The sequence below is a fragment of the Olea europaea genome, chromosome 5, assembly GCF_002742605.1.
Source record: "Olea europaea var. sylvestris chromosome 5, O_europaea_v1, whole genome shotgun sequence".
In the NCBI taxonomy this organism is placed as follows: domain Eukaryota; kingdom Viridiplantae; phylum Streptophyta; class Magnoliopsida; order Lamiales; family Oleaceae; genus Olea; species Olea europaea.
The window spans coordinates 13,117,116-13,138,081 of NC_036241.1; the positions used below are offsets into that span (position 1 = coordinate 13,117,116).

General features: G+C 34.8%; 1 protein-coding gene across 8 annotated transcripts; it reads left to right on the forward strand.

The window, feature by feature from the left end:
• Positions 1-10,230: 10,230 nt before the first annotated feature.
• LOC111394711 (tRNA(His) guanylyltransferase 2-like) lies at positions 10,231-19,972 on the forward strand. Of its 8 annotated transcripts, none has more exons than XR_002702696.1 (15): positions 10,231-10,504; positions 13,135-13,284; positions 13,375-13,506; positions 13,598-13,642; positions 15,356-15,525; positions 15,674-15,759; positions 16,614-16,721; positions 17,160-17,416; positions 17,591-17,722; positions 17,812-17,856; positions 17,997-18,166; positions 18,574-18,659; positions 19,065-19,178; positions 19,277-19,611; positions 19,724-19,972. XR_002702696.1 is itself a non-coding variant. In XM_023020651.1 (15 exons), the coding sequence occupies exons 1-14, from the start codon at positions 10,497-10,499 to the stop codon at positions 19,606-19,608; spliced, it is 1,782 nt and encodes a 593-aa protein (XP_022876419.1). In that variant the 5' UTR covers positions 10,233-10,496; the 3' UTR covers positions 19,609-19,611; positions 19,688-19,972. The 8 variants fall into 8 exon arrangements, 6 of the variants coding, with proteins under 6 accessions (XP_022876419.1, XP_022876420.1, XP_022876422.1 ...); XM_023020651.1 differs by having other exon boundaries at positions 10,233-10,504; positions 19,330-19,611; positions 19,688-19,972; XM_023020652.1 differs by having other exon boundaries at positions 10,234-10,936; positions 19,330-19,611.
• Positions 19,973-20,966: the final 994 nt, after the last annotated feature.

Sequence of the window (20,966 nt, forward strand, 5' to 3'; positions counted from 1 at the left end):
CGACGTAGGTACACAGACCAAAATTCGATGGTTGATCTCTTTTATTATATTCTTAAATAAAATCATATCCCTCATCAACCATAAAATGAGTTAACTACACGTCGATCCACAGATTGACCCAAGTTGTAATTCACTTCTAGCCCCGATATCTCCATTTAACTCTATCTATTACCTATAGCTTAAGCCGACCATAGGAGATGACACGCTGTAGCTTACTACAAAGCCTAGCACAAGTAAAAAAACTTCTATGCTAGAAATTCCATTCATGCATCATGTTGCAATATTTTCCTCAACTTTCACTTCTACACCTTTTTAATGATTTGTACAGCATCTTCGTCTTCCAATTCATGCTCCTGGTAAATAGCAAGGTGAATCATTAATCACTCAGCAACAAATGCCCTTGTTTGATACCCATTTTGGGGGGAAAATGTATTTTGGAATAGTGTTTTTTTGGAGAATGTAAGAAATAGTTTTTTATCTACGTGAAAAATTATTCTATTGGAGAATGTGTGGTTGAAAATGAGTTTTCAAAAAATTAATTTTTGGAAAAATAGGGCTCAAACAAATGGAAGACCTGCATTTAAAAAGTTCTTATAGTTAGTTACTGTTGCAGAAGCTCTCTCAAAATGATCTTTAAACGGTGGTTTTCCAGGCTCAGTCTAACGTACCTTTCTCTACCAACAACCAATCCAAACGGCTCCAAACCACAACCAATTGATTCACCTTAGTTGCTATACAATCTTACCCACGTAGGACAAGAAGGGATGATGATTTATCGCCACAAAGGCTAGGAGAAGACACCACAAATGTATACTATGAAAAAACTACCAATTGCACATGTTATACAAGCGTTTTGGACACTTCTGGACACCTTTTTCTCACACAAAAGGTGGGCAGCCGGGATTCACTAGTTTCTTCTCTCAAAATCACACAATCATCATCACAAAGAGGCTAGGGTTATATTTATATATATACTCTAGGGTTAGGCTTTAAGTTGGACCATTAAAGGGGTAAACGGGCCAAGATTCAAGTCATCCATAAGTAATACAATTGGGCCGGGTGTAGCTCATGGATTTGGTTGTTGGACTTATTTCATTCATCGGCCTATACCTATGAAATAATATTAACCCACGTTAACATCATAGCCCGGGATTTATTGGGTATCAAAAACCCAACAAATCTTCACCTTGATGCCCAATAAATCTGCAAGCAATCAAAACACACAGTTAACACTTGCATATCAAGGTAGCCAATAAAATTGGATCACAGACCTTACCTCGTGTTTCCAACTTGAAACACATACCATACCCGCTCCATGTACTCACTGGGGCTAAGGTCAAAAACACCCAAGTAGAAGCAAATATTTAACAGTAAACAATCAAGAGCGAATACACATGCGATGACGATATATTATAGGATAACACACACAGATCTTTTCAGAAAACACGTTCACATAGAACCATAGATTAACACCAAGTCAATCAAACCACGGTCAATCACATATGCAACACATGCATAAATGACCCTAAGAAAAGACCTCACCACACTTATCCTATCCCATTCCGTGTTGCTCACACCTCGAGAACACATATCTCCTCTCATCGCCCACCACACTCACTAGACAGATCACTCAACTCATGTCTAACTGGCAAGTCACAATAGATCCTAAGTCCATGGGATAATCCTCTATCTCCACATCACTTCTCCCAACCTACGTGGATAATGGGTCTCCACCTAACAGAAGTGATAGAAGTGCCTCTCTCACACTCCACCTGATCAGGGTCTCTTTCCAGATAAAGGATTCTAGACATTTGATCACATCTCCACTCGTGATCCAAATGTCACACTCTACATCCCTCGGTACAAACCACCATGTACCCTTAGGCAACTATACTCCACCTCACCAAAAGACACACAACACACTGCTAATGCATCCTAACCCACTATGTATGCAAGCAATTACACCAAGTAATCCTAATGTCTCAAATTCATGTAAATGCACATATCAAACACATTGAAATGTAGCAGATAATCATGCAACAAAATTTAGACAATCACACACATGTAGAAAGGATCACACATAGATGCATATGCAGTACTAGGTTTACACTCAATAAACCTCACTGGGGTCATAACTCGACCCCTCAACCAAATTCGTCTCACCTCTCATCTTTCCCTTCAGCTTATTTTTCTTCTTGGGACAGTCCCTAATAAAGTGTCCAGATTTACCACAACTGTAACACCTTTTACCATTAGACTTGTCTCGTCCCTTGCCCTTCTTCTTACTACGCTCATCACTCGAGTCACTACTCGAATCACTACCGTTTTGAGTTCTACCCAAATTCATTTGCTTAAACTTCATCCTACTCCTCATCATATGTAACTCGCCACTCCTCTTATCCTCTTTTTCAGCCTTAATCTCCATCTCCTTACTCCTAAGTGAGTCTATGACAATCTCGGGTGTTAAGGTATCCCTACCATACTTAATTGCATTCTTAACTTCCCTATATGAATCAGGCATGGAATTAAGCAGGATAATAGCTTTATACGTTTCAGATACCTCTTCATCACAGTTAACGATGTCTTGAACTAATTTGTTAAAGACATCTAGATTATCATCGAGATCTTTTGAAGGATCCATTTTAAAGCTGAAAAATCGTTCAAGCAAGTACAATTTATTAGGAGTTGATTTAAGCAAATATAAGTCCTCCAACTTTTCCCAAAGTTGTTTTGTAGAATCCAGTTTTCCTACTTTTCTCAAAACAGTATCAGATAGGTGTAAAATAATTGAAGTGTATGCAAGTTCATCATACTCTTCTTTTTGTACTTCTGTTAAATTTGCAGGAAATTTGCCATCTATGGCCTTTGAAACTTTTTGTTGGACCAAAATACCCTTCATCTTTTGTTGCCAAATTGAAAAATCCCCTTTCCCATTAAAAATTCCAACTTCAAAGCGTAAAGACATTTTTAAAAAACTAGAACAACCAAAAGCACAGATAGATTACACGAAGTTATCCTACGGCCGCAATATACACCGTTCTAAATTCCCAGGGTTTCGTAAGATTCACGATCTTAGATCAAGGGAATGTTCGAACGGGTCAAGTCCAGGTGTTCTAACAGGAAAATCAATGCAACACGAAGGTATATAAACAAAAGTTCGAATTTCCACGCAACAAGCCTCACACAGTGACTATATGACAGGTAAAGCACAAAATCAACTACTAACTTGCAATCAAAACTCAACACTTCACAAACAGAGCAAATAATTTCTAAATTTTCTAGCACAAGCAATGGTTGCCAAGCAATGACAACCCCCAATCCTAACGATCACCCCACACGATGATCTGCTAATGCTGAAATTTAAAACTAAGTTAAGCCAATATACCAGAGCGGACTATCTGAGTCCGTAAATTATGAGAGTTGTGAATTTATCACTTTAGGACCACCACTATTCGTCCTAAAGTCTCTGGAAACTACAGCAACCAAAAAATCACGATCGAGTCCCGAACGCCCGAAGAACAACGCTATCTATATTCTTCTGCGTACCCTGAAACAGAAAACTTTCAACACGAAAAATGTCAGAAATAATATAAGGAACAAATTGCCTGAAGAGACCGTCTCCAAATTAAGCTTCACGCGCCCTCACGCGCGGCCTCTCTTCTCTGCGCGTGGGCTTCACGTGCCACCACACGCGCCGGCCCGAAGGGTTCACCTCCTCCTGCACGTCACGCCAGTGGTCTCCGTTTCCCCAAACTCGTTCTGGATTGGTCAGAAAACACCAAAATAGAGACTGATTTTTAACAGTTTTCTGGACAGTTTTTCGATCTGATTTCTGCCACGTTTCTGCTGATTTTTTGGACGATTTCTGGTAGATTTCTCGAGTCAAAACCTTCACCTTGAAGCTCTGATACCAATTGTTGCGGAAGCTCTCTCAAAATGATCTTCAAACGGTGGTTTTCCAGACTCAGTCCAACGTACCTTTTTCTACCAACAACCAATCCAAACGGCTCCAAACCACAACCAATTGATTCACCTTAGTTGCTATACAATCTTACCCACGTAGGACAAGAAGGGATGATGATTTATCGCCACAAAGGCTAGGAGAAGACACCACAAATGTATACTATGAAAAAACTACCAATTGCACATGTTATACAAGCGTTTTGGACACTTCTGGACACCTTTTTCTCACACAAAAGGTGGGCAGCCGGGATTCACTAGTTTCTTCTCTCAAAATCACACAATCATCATCACAAAGAGGCTAGGGTTATATTTATATATATACTCTAGGGTTAGGCTTTAAGTTGGACCATTAAAGGGGTAAACGGGCCAAGATTCAAGCCATCCATAAGTAATACAATTGGGTCGGGTGTAGCTCATGGATTTGGTTGTTGGACTTATTTCATTCATCGGCCTATACCTATGAAATAATATTAACCCACGTTAACATCATAGCCCGGGATTTATTGGGTATCAAAAACCCAACAGTTACCTTGCTCACCCTGTGCACGCTTGAACCCCAAACTAATGCACTAAATAATTTGAAAAACGAAGAGTCAGTTTAGAATAAAGGAAGTGTTGAGAATCAGATAACTAAAACATTCTATGAAACATTTTGTCACAATTATTTCAGATATCCCAAAAACATATTCTAAAGAATACAGAAAATTTCTAACAAAATGGTGGAAATGAAGCAAATGCATGGAATGAGAAGAGAAACTAATGAACAATCGAAAGTTTCAGAAACAAGGATGTGGTTGCAGAAGTCCTCAATTGTTGTCATTTTCGATGACAAAAATTACAGGAACGTTGTAGTCTGGGTTCATTCCCTTGGGCTTTGTGTATATGTGAGTTAAATTGAGATATTCCCATATTTTCTCCAGCAGACCCTCATGTTCCATTCTAGATGAGCACTTCATTAATTTGTTGCAAATCATAATAAGAAACAAATTATTACGCGAAACATAAGGAACAACGAAATCGTCAGCCACTATATTTTCTAAAAGGGAAACAGCACAGAGATTTACTGATTTAGAGGACAACCTCATCTATGATGTCATTAGCTCATACATTTTTGAGAAGTACAGCCTAAAAATGGTGTGAGCTTAAGATTTTACAACTAATAAACTTGAGAAAATCAACTGTCTTAACTGAAAATCTTTTAACTGTCTAGATATAAGCATCGAGAAAAATGAAGATAGAATAACACCTACGGGTTCTAAGTTTTCACAGGCTTGTGATTAATGAGACACCAAATCATTTTTTGCATGACGAGAAAAAAGGTAAGCTGCTTATTCAACTCTTCATCTTACAAGCACAGACATCATTTTTTCAAATAGTGGAGAGAGGGAGAGGAAGAGGTGGAGAGAGAGACCCAGGAATTGTCTATTTCACCATATGAAAAAAATTCAAGAAGCTTCAATACAAAGTTAAGCATTGCATGGTTTTTTTTTTTTTTTTTTTTTTTTTTTTTTTTAAAAAAATGGTTGTTTTAACTCGTTTTCGACCCACTTTAACACATTCCAAATGAAAATGAAATATTGCATTCTTAATATCATTTCTAAGCATTCATGGTCTAGTTTTCCGCTTCTTAATAGTGTGTGAAATGATCGACCATAGCAAAAGATACGATGTATTAAATTCTTGACCCCATAATCCAAAACGGCTGGGTCCGTCCCTGCTTGAAAAGAAGACTAAAAGAAGAATAGGTCGCAACAGAACCAATAACAATATTTTGGATGAATTTAAGAATCAAAGATCTTGAGGTTGAATCAAGGAATCAATAGAATGCGTTTTAGATCTTCAAAGGAATGATCTATAACGTAAATTAATGATTCAACCTACCTTTGAGACGATTTAATATTTGGTATAAATAATATGAAATGTTTTGAGGTTGAATATGATTAGAAAATAAAAAAAAATCGTGAACCTAAGGTTTCCCCAGTAACAACGCCTCTCAAGCGATTATCGAGCAACCAGCGAGCGATCTCTAAGCAGTCGTCAGTATTTTCAATTCTTTTAGAAATAGCATGTTTTTGTATGCGAAAAATGCATCACAACTTGTGACTGAGAATTTGGAAAAATGACTTGGGCAACACTTTGACACTCCTTTGACTTTTAATTGCATTCCATTGATCATATGTATCATGGACATCTTTGACTCCTCGTAGGACCATACTATTAACACTACCATTTCTGTCATACTTCAATGTTCTTTCCAGTCAATTTCTAGGAAAACAACAATTAGTTCAGTTGTATTCTATGATATGACTTTACAAAATCAAAAATCAATATGATAGGACAGTTTACAAGATTGCATTCTGTAACATATCTACCACATATTATCAGTTATGAAACTCGGAAATTGTAAAGTAGAAAGCATCCTGCAGCATATTCTTTGAGGATTCAGGTTACACGAGCAACTCCCTATTTATAATCAAACAGCAAATAAAGAAAATGATAGATGGCAGAAAGCATCATGATAGCATAGAGAGGATATTTAACCAGATGAACAGCAAGTATATATAGCACAACAAAGATGTTACCTTATACCTAATCCCTCAAGCTCTCTCTCAATGAGTCGTTTGTGAGTAATTGGCTTTATTGCATCCAACACAGTAAGAATACAGTTACATGACCTGAATTCAGACCAGATAGAATCATGGTATGAAGAGAAACTGATGAAGAGCATAAGAGGGGATGGGGTTAAAACCACCAAGAAAATAGTACTGAATCAGTGATCAGAAAAAATGTCTTACCTGTCTACCTCTACCCTTTCCATCTTTAGCACCCTCAATAATACCAGGAAGATCCAATAACTGCCAGCAAAAAAAAAAAAAACGATATTCAATAATAAGTACAAAAAGGCAAAGGCTTTCAATTCTGATAGAAAATGGTGAGACTGCTGGCGCTGGAACATAATCTTCCACAACAGTCACTCAGTTTTTCATAGATGATATACCTTATTATGATCTATGCCATGAAAAATTAAAAAGGGAACCACATAAGAAAATTTAAAGGAACGATAGTTGCTTCCTTGAGAAAAAGTTGTACAACCCAAAAAAGAACAGAAGAATATAGATTAGTTCACTTGCTCAAGATCGCATGGTTCATAAATCATTCTTAAAATGCCAATAGAACTTTCCGAACTTTGTCTTTTATTCAAACATCCATATTATCATCGATGACCAATATGGAAACAAAAATTCAATGAGCCATCAACTTTTACACCTGCTGCTAGCTGATTTTTTTAATAAATGCAATCTTCTCCGTAACTAGAATTTTCAAACCCCTATATTCTCTCATGCCTCGACAGCCATTCTAAATTCCTTATTCATTTTTACATATGCTTAAACTTAACTTCTTTAGGAGATAAATCAGATAACATAAATAGTTTCAAAACTCTTTACAGAATAAACATTAATGTATAATTTCTAACATCTAAGTCATATGAAGAAGGCATGCCTCAATAGTTTTTCAAAACACATGCTGCAAGCTGACAAAAAGCAAGAGTATAACTGATGCAAAATTAAATTTTATTCAAAATTCTTGCCATTTTATATTTTGAACTCAATTATAGGATTGTACTTCCTAAAATGCTTTCTACTTAAATTAGGTCAGGTACCCTCATATGAACTCTGATCCTCCCCAACTATCACGGACACTTCTACTAGGATGGACAATCCAAAATGTGTCGTGTCCTCTTGGTCACCGACACTCCTTGAATACTTCAAGATGTGTCATACACACAACGTGGTGTGTCATAATTTTTAGGAAGAAAGTTACTCATCAGATTTTAACAACAAAAAATCAAAACTAGAAAAGTATTGATTCTATTAAACATTGACAAGTCTAAAAATAAAGATCTTATATAGTATAATTTTAATTAAATAATTTAAGTTAACATGTCCCCCTTGTGTCCATTTCCTTTTTATTATACATGTAGGGGTGTTCGTTCCTTGCCTCTTAGCTCCCACACCTTTCCCTTTCCTCTCTTTCCTTCTTCCCCTCTTTCTCTCTTCAATTATAATTTAATGATTGTTATGTGCATATATCAATAATGAAATCAGTGTAAACAAAATAATCGGTCACCCATCGAAATAGGACGGAAGTAGGCCTTCGGTATCAGATGGACGAGAGAAATTTACATTTTATACATAGTTGTTATAATAAAACTATTTTCTGTAGTAAACAAATTAAACTTCCATTCATTTGGTAGCCTTATTTTCACAAACAGGCATCACAGTTTAAACTTAAAGGATGGTTGTAGGATCCATGCTGTATCATAATTGCATCTATAACAATTCCTATAACAAAGGAAGCTTATCAAACGTTTTCTTAATTCAGGCATATTTAAAAATGAAGCCTAAACCAATAAGGTAGAACAAAACATAGCTGTTCACAGAACTGGCAGTTTTTGTCTAAAATGCATTTGAAATTTACTATGTGGGAGAACATATAGATTGCCCTTTGGAATGCAATCAAGTGGCTGATTATTTAGCTGGGATGGGAGCTAAAGGTTTGTCACAACGGTATAACACGTGGACGGAACTGTCAAGACTTGCTCAAGGATTACTTTGTTTGGACATGATGGGAGCGGCTTATTTGAGAAAGTAAGTAATGGTTGGTGATGATTTGAATAGTTGTGACTTTTTGTGTATATTTGTTTAGATTAGTTGATGGTTTGTTCCTACAGTTTTCCTCCGCCATAAGTGAGGGTATTAATAAATTATTATTTAAAAAAAAAAAAAGGAAAAAAAAAAGAAAGAAAGATAGCCCTTTGGAATGAGATAAAGTTATGAATTGCAATAATAGCTAGCTTTTATATTAGCGACAAAGACAACACATTAATTATCTACAGCAGAAATTAATACCGAAAATTTTAGCTCCTCGATACGTGATTACACCTGGAATGCAAGTTAAGGTAGTAAACTCATATGAAGCAACCTACAAAACACATGAAGTTTTGTGAGGAAAGCATATTTGAAGCTTTAGAAATGTGTGGATACTGCCTTCGGAAGACATATGAGCAAGTAACAGGGAAAAAAAAAGAGAGACTTATCAGAGAGGCAAAATGGTAGACAAATTGGTTGAAAGAATAATGTTTGTGAGTTTAAAGTTTAAAGGCTTGTTTGAGGCACATTATTGGACAAAAAATGAAAATTCTGACCGTTAATTATCACATCCAGCCAGTTTTGTTGACTTCTCATCTTTTATGTGTGGGGTTCAGCTGTGTGTGCAAACGCTGGAATTCTCATTTTAATGAAACAAATAATGTGTCCCAAACAGGGGCAAAAAATCTAAATTTAAAATTGAAAAAAAAAAAAATTGTATCAGGTGGATAGGTTGGTTAATTGACGAGTTAGTTGCTTAAATTGCAACCTACCTAATCCAATCCGACTTTTTAATAGTTAAAAATTAATTGAATCAACCCAAATTTTTTGTTCAAATCCATCCAAAACGATCCGATGGAAATTGATTTGGTTGATTTTTCAATATCAAATTATGTAATAGATGTTTTATCTTTTCGTTACTTTTATTCATTACTTTACATTCATTACCATTAAAATATCTCTTTAAAAGCCTGTATTTTACTTGTCTAGTTGATGCGCCCATATTACCTTTTATGAGTTATATAATAATTTATTTATTATATTAATGTCTCTTTGTGGACTATAATAATTATTTTGTGTAGCATAATCGCATCGCTGACATCTAATATACCATCTCGGATCTTTTAATGTTATTGACTAAATTTCGAATTTCATCTCCCAACTAATATTTTTGTTTCAATGTGACCATTTCGTCTATAACAATGTCAAAAACTGAAGTCCAATTCTACTTTATTGACAAGATACTAGACACGGCTTATTAGATGCTTACTTAATAATCGCTAAACGAACGAATTGAAAGGGAATCTTATAATGGCAAATTTAACGTTGTTAATTTACTAAATTTGAGTTATTTTTGTTGGCAAAAAGGGTCAATTTGACGTTCAGAAGTGTATAGTCCATCATGGTTATAAACACAATAATTTAATCAAAATTAAATAAATTGAGTAACGCGGTATTTCTAGTTCCACGATTTCGAAGACATTGGACTGAAGCATGTTCCATTTAAAAAAAAAAAAAAAAAAAAAAAAAACCGGGGAGCATTGGACTGAAGCATGTTCCATGAAAAAAAAAAAAAGACATGGAAACCTCAAAACCATTACCTATTTTTCTTCAATTCTTATTAAAAAAAAAAATAAATTTCCCAATTCCATGGCCACTATTTTCAGGTTTGAAACCTCAGATTAAACAATCAAACCTGTTTCTTTCTCTAGATCTCTCTCTTTCGTGGGAATTCTCCCACTGCTGGTTCTGAAGGTCCGGTAATGGGGGATCCAAGTTCAAGCATGGAGGCGCAACCGTCAGCACCTTCACCACCAACTCCTCCACCGCTGCCAACGCTGTCATTGTCTTTGGTTCAGCCTTCAACCAAGAAGAAAAACAAACATGCCATGGTATTTCGTCTTTTTCGTAATGTTTTCCGATCATTTCCGATAATGACACCCGTATGAAAACTCCCCTCCCTCCCCGGAGGCATATTACCGGACGTCCGTTCCGTCGCGGGGTCACGCATCACCGGCACATTATTCGGATACCGGAGAGACTGTGTTCGCCGGGTAGAAGTCATATGATATTGGGGAAGATGAAGTCAAGGCACTTGGGCCCTTTTTTTTTTTTTTTTCTCTCCAGAAAAATGTGGAAGAATGGGCCTTTTTCTTTTTTTAAATTGTGGCCCACTGAAGAAAAAATTGCCAAAAATAAATCACAACAATCCATTCCCAAGTCTGAAGTCAATCAAGAAAATTTCCCTATTTTTCTACCCGAGACACCTACTCGGCGATTCCAACTTCCCGGTGTACTCCCACCCGTCGCCGCCAGTCCTGCTTGTAATTTTATTGCATTTATTTTCTTAATTCTTAAATGATAAAAAAATTGAATCTTTTGCATTTTAGGGTTTGTGAATTGTGAAGACATTGATTTTAGTTAGAATTATATCTATTTAATTAAGAAAATTTGATTAAATGCAATTGGAGCCTGATTTTAAACGTGTGGAAAGTGGACTAGTTGCCCTTGGCAGTGGTTAGAATTTTAAATTTACATTTGTGTATTTTGAATTTATCTGTTTTTTGTGTTCTCTTTTTCTTTGTTATTAACTTAGAGGTATAGTCTAAAATGCTAATCAAGTGTATAAATTTGACAGAAGTGAGAACCTTTACTTTATATGGCTGTGTTATTATCATTTAAATGTTAATTTGGGGAATTTGTGTGATAAATAATAAATTGTTGCTGAAAGTTGGAAATTTAAACTTGATGATAGTATAACTTGTGATTTACGATAAATCTGAGAAGTTACAGAGTGAGGTTTAATTATTTACACCTTTTTTTTTAAAAATAATTTTGGATTGTACTGAATTATATTTTCATGTGAATATGATTATTACATTTTAGTTAATTTACATATAGATAGAAGAATTTTTAATATCATTTAATTAAATATTAATAATGATCTTGCTATTACGGCCGTTAGTCAACGGCCGCCCTAGCTGATCTTTAATTCTAGATCTGCTACTGCAGATGTTATCAAGAACTGAAATATGTTAAACATCATCCAGATTATGAAAGCAAACACATGAATACAAAAATCTGTGGACAACTAAGACAAAAATCAAGAGAGAGAAAAAAAAAAGAAAAGAAAAGAAAAGGAAACTTTATTTTGTTTACTTTCTGTAGAGTTTCATAATGTAATTGATCCAGCATAAACTCAACAAAACATTCATTTTCTTGGCAGCTTCACAAGTTCCCGTATAAAAAACACCTGAAAATTCAGAAAAGACATTCGAGGCCATGTTAAATCAGTAGTATGGGACTCGGGGAACAATATTTTAACTCCTATTTCTTCAGTAATATTATCTTGTCTAATCTAATTTATCAGAAGTGTCACATGGATAATTCAAGAATGAAAACTACAAACATAGAGGGGGATAATATTTTACCTCCTTGCGATCTTCCATATGGTTTCATAAAAAAATCTTGGATTTTCTTGAATATACACTCTCTCTTCTCTCCAAAGAAATAACTCTGAAGTGATAATTTTATTTGTTTAAAAATGCTGAAATGAGTAAATATAGGCAAAGAGAGGGGGGAGAGAAGCTTTACACTTTAAACTTCTACGACGGTTCCTATGGTATGGACTGTGTGGTTACTGTATACTAATTAAAAATTCTGCACGCCCGTATATTTGATTACGTGTGTTGATAACTGATTTTGTGTACAGTGGCGGATCTAGGAATTGTTGTGACCTAGGGTGGCCGTTGACGTCTACAATAGTTAGATCGTTTATTAATATTTAACTAAATAATATTAAAAATTCTTCAATTAATATATAAATGCACAAAAACGTAAAATCATATAAATATGAAAATATAATCCAATACAATCCGATATTATAAGAACTAGGTTGAGACTTTCATTTAAGTTGAAAAAATCATTCATAATCTATTAACAAATCAACATATATAACTCACAAATCTTTAAATCAACAATTCAATATAAATTAAGTACCGGTACTCATTAGATCATCTCTCTCTCTCTGTCTCTCAACATTTCTTGATCACTGATCAACCAATTTAATGGTCACGATAAATTATCATAGTCTGACCTCTTTGTTTTAGTTTAAATTCCACCCTAAATGATGGACTTCAATTGATCATAACACAAGTGAACAATATTGATTAGCCCTAAATTTATCATAACACAACGTCAAGAATACAGCAAAATAAATTTAAAGTGGTTAATGATAAAATGCATTCACATTTAAAAGTAAATTGATATAATCACGTCATTTCAACTCGCTTCAAAGCCGGATTTTAATGGGTTCTTGAGAAATTTGATCTTGCCACATGCATCAATTTTGCTTTTAGAACTTGATAGAAAAATTGCTCTTGAAACGGGTAGCTTTTTGGGGAGGAGGGAGATTAAGGGTGATGGCTGCGGCCAACAAGAATGTAAGATCAATTATTTAGATAAAATTTGTAATGGTTTATTGCTAATAGCCTAAAACTAGTCTCTATCCTTGCCTACCCAGTGTTTGTCCTATTTCCCTATGGAGATTTTCAGCATTCCATATTGATATGGCGAATAGTAAGTACGAGTACGTGAAATCCTTTGAGGTGGAAGATGAAATTATGCTGCCCAACATCATTGTTGTCAACATTGATGGCCGGGATTTCAGCAGGTACATTAAATTAAAAAGCATATGCAGGGAATTACGACACTAAAACTTCACTGTACTGGTGCATGACCCATTTTTCTATGTATTAATTAGATTTTCTGAAATGCACGAGTTCATGAAGCCTAATGACAAGAGGGCATTAGAGTTGATGAATGACTGTGCCAAAATGGTTTCAGAGCAGTTCCCAGATATTATTTTCTCATACGGGTTCAGCAATGAGTATAGGTAGAGTAAAGAAACTACATTGTTTATTAAATGAGTTGGCATTTCTTTATTTCTTAATATATTGCTGAGTTGATATATGTATTTTCTGCAGTTTTGTGTTCAAGAAGGAAACGAATTTTTATCAGAGACGTGCAAGGTTCGTGTTTTCACCTTATTGCTGCCTATAATTTCTTTAATTTTAAGTTCATTATAAGGTTTTGTTGCACCTGATGTATGGCATATGTTGCGTGATATAACCTTTGAAATGTTTTTACTTCCTATGTGGTTGTTTTTAGTGTACAGCACTTGCTTAGAGATCATGTGTGGTTGCTCGAATTTCAAATTAGAATATGGTGTACATTTGCTTGTGGATGATGCTTATCTAGGCAAAAGAAAATTGAAAAAAATATTAATTATTAGGATTTTCTAGCACCTTGGAACTTTGTAATTGTTTAATAGTTAAATGAGTATATGTTTGAAGCAGTCCTTGCCTAACCGTGGGCATAGCTACATGAGGTCTAGTGTGGCCCAGTCAGCAACTTGGGAGACATTGACCGTTTACCACTTGTAGCATTAAGTGGGTTATATGTATGGTCTAAGAGCCTTTAAGGTTGTGATTTGGCAAGGTTGTAGTAGACCTAGTAAAGTGGGGAAGCTACGGTCTATTGTGCTAGAAGTAAAACTATAGTGTTTCAAAGTTAAAAGACTAGAATGTAATCAAACATCTTCGTGAAAGTGAATTAGTTTGGATCTCTATTTCTATCAAAAAGTAATTTTTCTCATTCTAGTAGATTTATCTGGATAAGAATCCTCACCAGCCACCTAAATGATGGTTAATGAAATAGTGAGTAATTATCATTTTTTCCCCTTTTTTTAATAGGTAATCATGAAAATTTATTAATCAAAAGAGAATACATAGAAAGTGTATTATCAATTTAAGCAATAAATAAACAACATTAAATTAGGCAGTCCTTCTATAGGATTAGTAGCCGCGGCATTAAACTAAGTAATCAAAGTCAGAATTCGAACAACTAGCATTTTTCCAACTTCATCAAGCCCCCTTACATTCCAGTTTTGGGATCATTTTAACGCTCTGTCATCCCTCCCCAGCATTCCTTTCTTTGACTTGCCACCCTTAACGTCATAATTTGCCTCACCATTTCTTCTTGATTTACCTCATCGTGTACTCATCCCTTGTCTCCTACTAGCCTCCAGTTTCTCGAATAATTGCAAGAGTCTACTTTTATATCCATTGCAGGACACACCAACAAATTTACTGAAATCCTAAATTTTTTGAAGAACCCAATTTGAAGATGGGGGTTCAATTTCAATCGCATTCACTTTCACTATTTCCTTTGCGTAAAAAGATTCTCATTTTAGTTAGTAGTAATATGAATTGAAATTTTTTTGCAACAACTAGAGAATTGAATTTCATGCATGGTCAAGCATAACTAGCTTTTATGATTACCTACGGCATATCTTTTTTCAGCCTATGTTTACATTCAGAAATCTTTACTTCAATTGACAGCTTAATTGTTGGTTGCCCGTGAATAGAAAATCTCAAGAATGATGAATGACAATTATTAGCATTGTCTAAGCATTTTTATGTAGCATTTAGTTATACTGGAGATGTTTTCTCCATGTGCTGTAATTGTACATGTGGTGCATTAGGAATTCATTAGATTTTTGTATCCAACGGATCAGTTAGAAGACTAGTCTAGTCTTTTAGATGTGCCAATAACTTCCCTTAAATATAATATTTCGATACCAAAATTTTCAGTTCTAGTTCCACGATAAATTTATTAGGAGTATGAAATCCGTCATATCTGTTTTAAAATGAGCTTGGCTGACAACAGAAATGGCTATGCAGCAAAATATTCTCACTCATCATCTCTTACTTCTCATCCGTATACGTCACAAAATGGAAGGAATTCTTTCCTCAGACAGAGATGAGATTTCCCCCTTCCTTCCAATCACAAGTTATTAGCTGTGCATCAATGGAGGTTCTTCAAGCATATCTTGCATGGAGACAGCGCGAATGTAAGTTTATAATTTGTTTCTGACTTAGTTGTATAAATCATTAAATCTGCATTTGAATAATGATTAAGATTTTGAGTGTAGAATATATATATATTAGTGATATAGAGAAGTTCTATTTGAATTGGCTTAAACCCAATTCTCTTGGCAGGTCATTTAAGCAACCAGTACAATACTTGTCTATGGGAGCTGATCAGAAATGGAAAATCTGGAAAGGAAGCTGAAGAAATACTGAAGGTGAAATACATGGAAATAAATTTTTATGGTTTTCCACATTAATGAAGTAGTTGCATGATTTAGTCAGTTTCAGAGGAAATGCAGTTTTAGTAAAATTAAATATATTTGCTTCTGTGATCTAAACAAATATTTGACCTTCTTTAAGTGGCTTCTTTACTAAAGAAGCAAGGCCAAATATGCTCTGTTGCATGATTACTTTCAAAGGAAATACAGTTGTAGTAAAAAGTAAGATATACTTGTTTCTATGTTTCCATACATGCATAAATTTATATTTTACAGTCTAAGGCGTTCCATTTTATGAATTGCTCAATTTTGTCAATGTCGTAAAAACAGTTCTTGTTTGTGGGTATGCTGAACATTCATGTGAGGACATCAGTATGAATATCGCATATTTTGCTGGAGGTGAACTGTACCAAAAAAGAGAAAAATGGATTAGATGTTACTGCAATATATATATATTTTTTTGATAAGTAATCAGGTAATTCTATTAATCAAAGGAGATGTTACTGCAATATTGACAACAAATAACAAGAAAGACTTAAGCTTCACATATACTTGTGGTGGTTGATTCTGAGATTTGTGGTTCAGCTTGGAATGCATCAAAATGAAATTGTCGTGTTGGCACTTGACTGTTAAAGACTCAAAGTTTGTTCATATGGAAGTTTCAAATCATCTACTAGATGGTTTTAGCTCCAAGTAAACAAATTCAGTCTGGATTGAGCATGATCTTCTGCTTATCTCTATCTGTGTTTACATTTCTTTCGTACATGTGGTCATTGTGAGTTTCATCCAAATTTTTCGCACGCTCAGTAGTTGAAAATACTTGTGTTCATTTTTATTTGAAACTTCTATAGGGAACACATAAGCAGGACAAAAATGAGTTGCTTTATGAGGGGTTCAATATTAACTATAAAGAACAAGAAGCCATCTTTCGTCAAGGGACATGTATTCTCAAGACAGAGGTAGCTTCAAGAAATTCAGTTTGTTCCATCATTTCAATAGTTTCAAATTGTATTATGTTTAATGGCGTCTTACATATAATAATCTTTTCATGTTTGTTGACTTTAATGTGACACTCATGATAGAAATTGTTGTCTTAGATATTAATTATGTGAAATCTATGGTAGAAATTTTTGGATCTGTTTTACTTCATCAGGCAAACTGAATGATATCCCAAAGATATTATCTTATGCTTATCTCTACCATGCCTTAAGCCATAAGTTGAATAACAATAATATCTTTATTTTCAATTGCAACAAACAAATAATTTATAATGATTTTTTTTTGGGGGGGGGGGGGCCCGTGACCGTCTATAATCAATGTGATTTTGTTTGCTTATGATATATGAATGCACTCTACATAAAACCAGACTTGTCCATCTTTTGTCTATTTTGACCTAGGTTCAACATATTGTGAAGTACAACAAGGATGGTTCTCCTGTTCAAAGACTGAGGATGAAGGCCATAAAAGTTCATTCAAAAAATATAGCATCAAGGAGCTTCTGGAATGACTACTTGTGTCTTTGTAGGGAGCTCGGACAATTTGCAGAGGATGTTAACAAAATTAAACCTGACTATGTCAAATCTTTCCTGCATGGAAGCAAGATGATGCCATCCACTTGGATTGTTATTCGCATTGATGGTTGTCATTTTCATAGGTAAATTACCTTAAGCTTCACTTAACCTTAATTGCCTAAAGTCATTGGTGTTAAACTATTCACTATTCTCGTGCTATTACATTTAACTGAACATGTGTGTCCTTTTTGTTGCTTGTTATGTTTTCTCATGTTATGAGTGTGACATTGCATTCTTTTCTTTTGGCTTTATAACAGGTTTTCTGATGTCCATGAATTTGAGAAGCCAAATGATGCACAGGCTCTAAACTTAATGAATTCATGTGCCGTAGGTGTGCTAGAAGAGTTTAGGGATATAGTCTTCTCTTATGGGGTTAGTGATGAATACAGGTAGTAAAATTGTACTACATTTTACGACTTCTTCCTGCTCAAATAACAATTCCTAGCTTCTCACATTTGACAAATTTAGTAACTTTCAGTTTTGTTTTGAAGAAAGAGTCTCAGCTGTATCAAAGGCGCTCCAGGTATCCCTTCCCTCCATGTCTTATAGGTCCTAGAATTAAGTTGGTTTTTCAATGGAAGGTTGCTCATAAGTTCCATACATTGTATGCACTATTTCAATCAATCTAAACCAATTCTTTCTATTTAATTTACAAATTTGCAGTGAAATAGTATCTGCCATTGTCTCTTTATTCTCTTCCATGTACACTATTAAATGGAAGGAGTTTTTCCCACAGAAAGAGTTGAAACATGTACCATACTTTGACGGGCGGGCTGTTTGCTACCCGACCTCTGAGATTCTACTAGATTATCTAGCATGGAGACAAGTTGATTGTGAGTGGCTTTCTTCTCATTTGATTTGTAAAATCATCTTTTGGCAGCAAAGGTGCATTTGTATGAAAAAAATCCTTAAAACGTGTGTCATAGTGTAAAAGGTTTACATGTAGAATAATTTTTAAAATAAATAATTTTTTATTGGTTAAAGTTAGAAATAAGATAAGAGTTTCTACCAATGTAAGTATCTTCTTTCTAATTTTTTATTATTTTATTTATTTTTTTACTTAAAAGTAGAAACTATGGTAAGTTACGTAAGGATGTTTAAAAACAAAAACTTTATAAAGTAAATTTTACATTTTTGTAATCTTAGTCAAACATGCTCTTATTCTTGTCTTGTAAGCTATAATTTCAATCGTCCACTATCTTAAAAATAGAGGTTTATATTACTGCTTTGTGATTTCCAGGCCACATTAACAATCAGTATAACACTTGTTTTTGGATGCTTGTAAAATCCGGAAAGAGCAAAAGTGAAGCTCAGAACTACTTGAAGGTGCTAAATCACTTCATATGCTGAGTTACTAGATTCTTAGTATAGTTTAATAGCTTCACTTGTTAGGGAACACATTTTATGAGAAACCTTGTGAACACACTTAATTTTAACCACATATTTTATGGGATCCACGACTTTATCAAAACCTTTGTCAAATTACCTCTTAGTTTATTGGTAAACGTTATAAATAGGTCGGGGGGGGGGGGGATTTCTTTCATAAAAAGTAGTTTTTTTCTAGAATAGTAAGTCATGCATAATTTTACATTTTTTATGCTTAGCCAAACCCGCTGTAAGGCCTGGATGTAATGATTCCATCAATGTAATTTCTCAAGATTGTAAGAGAATTAATTTTTACACTGAAAGGAATTCTTGATCTCTGAGCATTTGTTATATTCTGTTCTACAGGGTACTCAGTCTCAAGAGAAAAATGAACTTCTTACGCAGCTATCTGGCATTATTGATTATTACAACACATTACCGCTCATGTTCCGCCGAGGATCCTCTGTTTTCTGGCACATGGTTAATCTGTCTCTTGCATTATATATAGATCTTTTAATAAATATACAATGATAAGAAATAGAGCCTTTTAATTTTTAATTTTTCTTTTACTATTCCAGAAATTTGCATCCTTCCTCTTTTCTGGCTGTAACATTGGAAGTAATACATGCAGCATGACGACGAGAAAATGGCGAACCGAGGTAACGAGCCCGTTCGAAAATGCTGCAAAGTAGTAGTTGAACACTGTAATATAATTGAAAAGAGTTTCTGGGAAGCACACCCAGACATACTTGGTGAGAAGCTTAGTTGCTGGAAACCACTTCGTTGCACTTTTCCTTCAGACTCGCATCATTTAACGAGACGTGTAACTTGCTGCGATTGCGAAGTCTCCAAATTTGCCCGATATGATAATCTCTCTCCCCTGGAGCAACCTTCCACCAATTGTCTCTAAGAGGTATGTTTTGTAAATAGTGTTAGATTCAACACTATTATAGATAAGATTTTAATCTCTTTTTTCTTTAACCATGCGGTTTACCGTACTAATCAAGTCATGTTTGCGTTAATAGTCAATAACTGAGCATGAGATACATCTTGAAGTTGGATCAGGCATGTATCGAGGAGACCAGTCGAAGACACTGTGTGACAAGACATGTATGATTCTATCTAGTAGATTAAGTTTAAATGAGATTGTTAACAATCTTCGTGATTTTTCAAATAGTATCAGGGAGAATTTTGAATTAAATTCTTTGTATTGATATGGAAAGACCAATCATAAAAATTAACATGATTTTAATGTTATAAGGCTTTTAACTATACTGCTCTAGTGGTTTAATGGTAGAAGAGTACCCTGACAACAAAATAACAAAGTTTTTTATACTATAATTCCTAGACTTATCTGTAGAAAACAAAATTCAAACAGTACCTTGTCAAAATAATTCCTCATCCATCGTAATTGTGAAGAAATTTAACAGATTTCCATTTTTTAAATCATGATTTGTTGGATTACAATTCATATAAGTAAGATTCTTGGGATTATAAACTAAGAAAAACCCATAAGAATATAAGTTTATTGACCAACTTTATTGGAAGAATTAACCTTGAGGAATGGTTCAATGGTCAGGTGTTAAGTTTGCTCTCCAATGATCACCAGTTTGAGTTTCCTCAGGGTTGTTGAGGTGAGTACCCGGCTGTAAATTTTAGGGTCCTGTAAAATTAGTCGAGGTGTGCGTAAGTTGATTCGAATACTCACGGTCATAAAAAAAGGAAAAAACTTTGCAGGAGAATGTAACAAGAAAAAGGAAAATACCGAATGTTGGACTTTGGAGCTAAATGATATGATAAGGAGGTTAAACTAAACTTCATTTCTTGTATTGTGATTCATAAAAAAGAAAACTTGGGCTTAAAAACTAAGGGGGGAAAATGTGGAAATTACAGCCAATAAGAACTTTTAAGATTCGACTTCAAAAATCATATTTATGGTATTTTTATATAAAAATCATATGATAATATATTATTTTTAATATTTATAATAATATTATGAAAATTAAATTATTTTATATATTCACCCACTACTATTTACCTTCTCAAACCCTAATAAATTCACTCTTTCTTCTTTCTCTCTCCATACCACCGTCGCCTCCCTCCTCTCTCTCTCTCTCTCTCTCTCTCCCCTCTTCGTCCACACTGGTTGTCGTTGTAGCCGCCGCAGTGGAGACCCCCTCCAAACCCACTGCACGGACTCACTGGGAAGCGTCGTCGACTGCAGCACGATCGAAGAGGCGTCGGTCGCAATCGACACCCCTTCCAAAC